This window comes from Enhydra lutris, unplaced genomic scaffold (assembly GCF_002288905.1).
Source record: "Enhydra lutris kenyoni isolate GAN:26980312 unplaced genomic scaffold, ASM228890v2 scaffoldscaffold217, whole genome shotgun sequence".
Taxonomy (NCBI): domain Eukaryota; kingdom Metazoa; phylum Chordata; class Mammalia; order Carnivora; family Mustelidae; genus Enhydra; species Enhydra lutris.
In genome coordinates this window covers 75,019-81,696 of record NW_019154301.1, presented here as the reverse complement: position 1 = coordinate 81,696, position 6,678 = coordinate 75,019, and the positions used below count along the sequence as shown (strand labels likewise).

Genomic DNA, 6,678 nt, shown 5'->3' with positions numbered 1-6,678 from the left:
TAGAATATATTTGTGGTGATGTAACTCCTCTGCTTCTTTAGTGGATACCCATTACCTGAAGGAGAAAGTTCATATTCCAGCATGACACTTACCCTTTTTGTTTCAGTCCTGGTTTTCCAATTCTATCTCTCTATCCCACTCCCAAAAATCATGTTCCAGTTTTGCCACCTTCTGTAGCTATCGTCACTTACTATGTTATTCCATACGTCATCCTTTTGCTCATTCTACCTTTTCTAGAATGCCCTTCACACCATCTTTATGTAGTCTCTCTCTCAAGATACAGCCCTACCTTTGCAGCATTTCTTGAGCTTCCCATATACAACTGTTTTCCCCTTTGTGCCTTCACTGTGCTTTATTCACTTCACCTGTAGAACTAGTAAATGATACTCTTCTGTTCTTGTTTTTGTCCATCTCTACCCCTACTAGTCTATATGGCAGTCTCTTTGATTTATATTTCCAGCTTCTCCCAGGATAGTGCCTATGACTTGATGGATGCATTTGTCTTTCTGAGTGAGTGAGTGAGCACGTGAATTGATGTGATGTTTTCTGAAGTCGGGTTTTTGTTTTGTGTTGTTTTTATAGGAAGGAGAGGAGCGGCCAGCAATTGGAACAAAGGACGATGGTATTACTGAAAGTGTTCCACAAGAGCAAACAGTTAATGACTGTTTGACTTCTGCTGACAGGGCAGATAAAAATGATAGACATGGTAAGTTAGTGAACATCCATGAATTTTTTTCTAGGCTTAAATGCTAGTGTAAAAAAAATCACAGTATGTAGATCCAGTTATGTTACCCATTTCATTAAGATATTTTTCGTTTTCTTTTTGCTGTCTTTTTAAGTATACCAGCTTTTTCTTCCTGAAAATTCTTCAACCCTCTGAAATTCTTTACTGCTTTTACTTTTATTTTATTGAAGTATTCATGAAGGGGGGAATAGGCTTGTATATACGTTTAAAATTCATAATATGTGTTCTCATTAATGTATCTGTGACTATTTTATAGTTATGCTGTCAGCATTAGGATTCGCAGAACAAAATGAAGAATCACCTTGGGATTCTGAGGTACTGTTTTATTATTATTTTAAGATAAAAGCAAGGAGTGATTTTAAAACGTAAAAGGGATACTTAGACTTTACTCTCTCATCTCTGCATTTGCCCATAAAAACTATTTCCTTATACTTTTTACCTATAATTGATAAAATATTTATGTGCTAAATATAATAATCCAGCATAATACAGTTCTATTAATTTACAAACTTAACCTAATGAAAGCTGTGTAATATTATTGCAGAAAACGGAGGCTTAGACGTGATAAGGAATTGGCTTGTGTTTTGAAATTAAGTTATCTAAATAACCAAAGAATTATTCCAGGCCAGCTTATGGCCAGACATATGATTCTGTGGTGTATATGGATGTGCAAAACTCCTAATGAGATCTAGAAAGAGTTTGGGTTTTAGTGTTTTACAAGTTGGAATTTGAAAAGATAATGCCTGGGACTTGAAAGTGTATCTATCTATCTATCTGTATGTATGTATATGCATATGCATATTTTAAAAATATTTTGTGTATCTATGTAGTTGAGAGAGAGAGTGAGTGAGTGGGAGGGAGAGGGAGAATCTGAAGCAGACTCCAGTTTGAGCACAGAGCTCAACTGAACCATGGGGAGGCCCTGAAACTATTATATTTGGATTATTACGTAGATTTACAAGGAGCATTGGGATTACAATAAAAATTATAATAATATAATGGTATTAGTGGTATTATTACCACTGGTTTAGTGGTGTTTTATTTATTTTTAAAAAGATTTTATTTATTTATTTGAGAAAGAAAGGGAGCATGAGTGGGGTGGAGGGGCAGAGGGCGAGGGAGAAGCAGGCTCCCCACTGTCATATGGGGCTAGATCCCAGAAATGCCCAGGCATCCCTGGTTTAGTGGTGCTTTCAATAGGTAAAAACTATTTCGGATAGTTAAAATAGTATGCCTTGAGTATCTTTGTGGTAGCCATACTTGTAGAAACATAAGTGTAAGGTAATGATGACCTTTTCTAAGGTGACGGACTATGGAAGGGCCTGATCTCTTAGCACAGGTAGGTGCTACACAGCGCTGCAAGCGCTGTGTTTGAAGTCAAAAGTTACGGTGGCATCCAGGTTCTGTCACTTGGTAGCTTTGGGATCCCAGAAAAACTTGTTTAACCTGTTTGAATGTCACAGATGTCATTCATAAAAATGATTCTAATACCTACCTCTCAGGTATGTGTAATGAACAAAGGTGAAAACACTTTGTAAACTGTTAAGGGTGCTATAGAAATACAAGACAAAAATGATCACAGCAGTATTTAGTGATTTACTAAATATTGAGGACCCTTTTTTGAAATGTGAAGATTTCTGAAGGGCAATAAAATAAATGGCAGTAGTGTCAAGAAAAGAAGGGGAAAGTTAGAATGGGCAGGTGGATTTCTAATTTGGGCTATGTTAAATTTCAGTGACGTTGTGTAGGTATACAGTTGACTCTTGACCAAGATGGGTTTGAATTGTTTGTCCACTTACACTCAGATTTTTTTTTTTTATACAGTACTGTTAATGTATTATCTCTTCCTTATGATTTTCTTAATAACCTTTTCTTTAGTTTATATTGTAGGAATACAGTATATAATATATAGGACATACAAAATGTGTTAATTGACTTTACGTTATTGGTAAGGTCAGCATTAGGTTATAATTTACTCTGACCTTCCGTGCTCAGTTTACAGAGTCAATGGTCAAATGAGGATTAAGAAGTAGATTAGATCTAGAGATCTAATGATCTCTACTCTAGAGATCTAAGGTCTTCTATTTAAATATATTTTTTTAATATACACTTTTGCTATTTTTAAGTCTAATTGCTTTTGAAGTAGGAAGTTCATTAGTAAAGTTTTGGGGGAATCCAAAGTTATATGTGGAGTTTGGACTGCACAGCTATCAATGCCCTTAACCCTTGCATTGTGCAAGGGTAGATACCTAATATAGTAACTTGGTACTTGAGACCTTCTCAGGGAGCTTGTTGTTATTATTTTTTAGAGATAGAGAGAGAGCATGTTAGAGGAGTGGGGAGGGGCAAAAGAAGAGGGACAGAAAGATTCCCAAGTAGGCTTCATGCTCAGCATAGAGCCCAACATGGGGCTTAATCTCCCAACCCTGAGATCATGAACTGAACTGAAATCAACAGTCAGTTGCTTAACTGACTGAGCCATATAGGCGCCCCCTCACTAGATTATTTTAAGTTTTTTGACCTTAAATACGTTTGTTATTGAATACCAGCTATGTACCAGGCTGTACAAGTTGAGGGGTTAGGCTGTAGTGGTAGGAGCAGAAAAATAAGGAAACAACAACCCACTGTAAGTCACTGTTAGTGGTTCATTTAAAGAAAATGGAAATGTTAGGGAATATTGGGGGAGTTTGTAGTTAGGATGGGGATGAGAATGCGATGATGATTTTGAGTTAGGATTGGGATGAGAATGGAATTTTGTTGGTCAGAAACAATCTCTCTGAGTGTGGCAAGAGCTGCCAAGTGAAGGATGAGAAGGACCAGTTGTGTGAAGGTCTTGGAGACCTTCTAGACATTCTAGACAGACAGAACCGTGGATCACACCTGTTCATCATTTCACTCTAATGTCTTGGAATGACCAGGAAGCAGGAAGATCCACCCCATTGTCATAACCATTGGTATTATTGTTGTTTGTAGAAAAGAAAATGGGTATACTAAATTTAATAAGTGCCTGGTACCTTTTAGGTAATTAATAAATAAATGTTATTATTCCCTTATGAAAGCTAATTATACTTTTTGGAGAGTTTCATACCTATATCTAAAATTTTTTGCTATTACTTAAACATAATTTCAAGAAAAGTTCTTCTTCTTACTTTGCCATTGCATTTAACCATTATCCTGTCAATAAAGTTTCCAAGCCTTTGTTTATCCAAATGAAGCAGCAGTTACCACACTGTACTCTTTATACTCAACATGATCTACTCCAAAGTTTCCTATGTCAAGTGTCCTATTTTAACATGGAAAAAGGTTCTGCTGTTAGGAACAGTTTAAATTTGTAGCAAATATACTTATTAGAGAATTTATTTAAATACATATTTTTAATATCCTTTTATTTTGGTGGGGAATGCAAAGGAGAGTTAGGTATTTTGTTAGTTCCTGTTGAAATGTACATATAAGTCAGTGTTCTGTCCAAGAAAATATTTACTCTGGCATTTGATGTTCAGTTTACAGTCAGTGGCCAAATGAAGGTTAAACATTACACTTAATTTAGAAAGCATATATGAGGTGTTTAAATGTTTCAATTTTCAGTACATGTTTTTCTTATTTGTGAGTCTGATTACTATTAAAGTAGGAAATTCAGATATTTTCTTAGAAAAGGATTAGGAAATTTTTATACAACTCATTTTTGTTGTCCATTTTAACAGAGTAATTCTGAAAGTCTTCCAGAGACATACATTGATCATTTATCTGGAAATGCAGATCAGAAAGGGACAAGTCCATTAAATGAACAAGTGGGAGGTAAGAATTGTATTTTATTAGAAAGTCACTTGATAAAATATTGATGTAAAATGGGAATACTGATATATTTAAATATCCGAAGAAAATCACCTATTGAATAGATAGAGAGGAGAAACATTGAAAAGGAGATAAGTTGAAGTCTTATCAGGTGTCAGTAACAGGTGAAACTGAGGGTGCCACAAAGGAGCTAAATTAGTGGTTCCATTTCAAGATACTCTAAGACCAAAGGAACATCAGGAAATAAGTGGAAAGGATCAAAAGAGTGACTGATGAGAAAGTCAAAGAATATAGGGAATAAATGAAGGATAATAAGCAGCTCTTAGAGTGGAAGGTGGTAAAATAAAATAATTCTTTATTTTTTTATTTTTCTAATTTTCTTTTTAAAATTTTTTATTTTTTATTAACATATAATGTATTATTAGCTGCAGAGGTACAGGTCTGTGAATCTTCAGGTTTACACACTGCACAGCACTCACCGTAGCACATACCCTCCCCAATGTCCATAACCCCACCAAAATAATTCTTTTAAATGAGGAGTAGACTATTTGAAATGCAGGAATAATATCAGGTGAGCTTCCAATACCAAAACCTGTCAGAATAGGATAGCAAAATTTTCCTGCTCTTACTGCTTTCCTCATGGTTGGGAAGACATTCAGGACTGGGTTGATCATGCAGAGCTATGTTCTAGTCAGCGATAAGTGTGTGTACCTTAATGGCATAAAAATGGTAGTACTTCATAAATAGTGTCATTGAGTGCAAAGTAAGAGTATTGTAAAGAAGAAGGGAGGAGGGTCAGTGCGGGGGAAATCAAGGAAACTTTAGCCGTGATAAAAAGTCCATTAGAAAGCTTATGACTTTTAAGACATTTCCAGTTTTGAAGAATTGATAGTGACGAACATGAGGCTTGCTTCTAGAGGGTTAAGTTAAGGTAAAGGAATGTGGTAGCAGACACAGTATGGACTAGAATTTCTCCAACTTTAGTAAATCATTGGAAACATTGCTAAAAATGCGGATTGTGAACAGCAGGTCTGGGATTCTGTATTCTGACCTCTCAGGTGATGCCAATGTCTGTGGTCCCTGTGTCATGTGCTCTGAAGCAAGGCATTTCTATAGAGAAATCTGGAAGTGCCACTGGATAGTTCAGGACACCATGGGATCAAGGAAAAGCATTATTTTGTTTTTATTTGTGAGCGTGTTTTTAGCTAGAGGGGAGTGAGGAGATGCAGAAAGAGAGGTTATAGTTGTGAGATACTAGTGCTAAATAAAGAGGAAAGAAGTGGTGAAGATAAACCCTAATAAAAGGGGTGTAAAAGCAGAACAATCAAGACCATCGATCCAGAAATAACTCTGTTTTAAGGATTTCTTTCTTTATTTTAGGGAGAGAGAATGAAAGAGACAGTGAGTGATTAGGGCGACGGGCAAAGGCAGAGGGAGAGTGATGCCTCAAACAGGCTCACTTCGAGCCCAGAGCCCAATGCAGGGCTCAATCCCAGGACCGTGCCATCATGGTGTGAGCCGAAATCAACAGCTGGATGGCCGCTGCTCCAGCCAGGCGCCCCCAGAAATTACTTATGAAGAAGAGGGATAGTGACGGGAATGAGGGAAAAAAGAAAGGCACATTAGCTGAGAAGTTTTGGAGTTGAGGAGGAAACTCAAGAGAATTCACTTGAGATGGCTTGAGGGTATTTGCACTAGAACAGATAAAATCACAGCAGCACCACAGAGAATACTGAAAGCAGATGGAGTGCTAGACATAGGGTCAATCATAGCCACGTATTCATCCTCCTCAGGTCTACTGGACATCAAAGATAGATGTTAGATCGGTACTCATTATTTAAATGAGATACGGAAGCTATAGCTTTTTACTTTTTTTTAACATAGGTAATTTATTGGTACTATCGCTGATTCCAAAAGCCCTTTAAAAACTGACATTGTCTACCAAATCAAACTACTTTTGGAAACAAAAGTAATCATAGGGTTGATTCCCTACATGCTAAAATTGTTAGTATCAGTAAGTATGATACTGATTCTGAAATACAAAAGATTTTCAGTGTCTAAGTATTCTGAGGCAATTAAATAGAATTCTTCCATTTTGATAGTCATATTTCCATATTGAAAGCTTATTGTACATTATTTCT

The 6,678-nt window shown here is 36.3% G+C and overlaps 1 protein-coding gene across 1 annotated transcript in view; it reads left to right on the top strand.

Moving 5' to 3' along the window:
- Positions 1-589: 589 nt before the first annotated feature.
- LOC111140173 (ankyrin repeat domain-containing protein 26-like) overlaps positions 590-6,678 on the top strand; it is a gene marked incomplete at its 3' end in the record, with an annotated part of 73,038 nt that continues 66,949 nt past the window's right edge. The window contains exons 1-3 of the mRNA XM_022492515.1: positions 590-706; positions 1,002-1,060; positions 4,447-4,540. Of these exons, the coding sequence (XP_022348223.1) occupies positions 1,004-1,060; positions 4,447-4,540 (151 nt within the window). The remainder of the gene's footprint in view (positions 707-1,001; positions 1,061-4,446; positions 4,541-6,678) is intronic.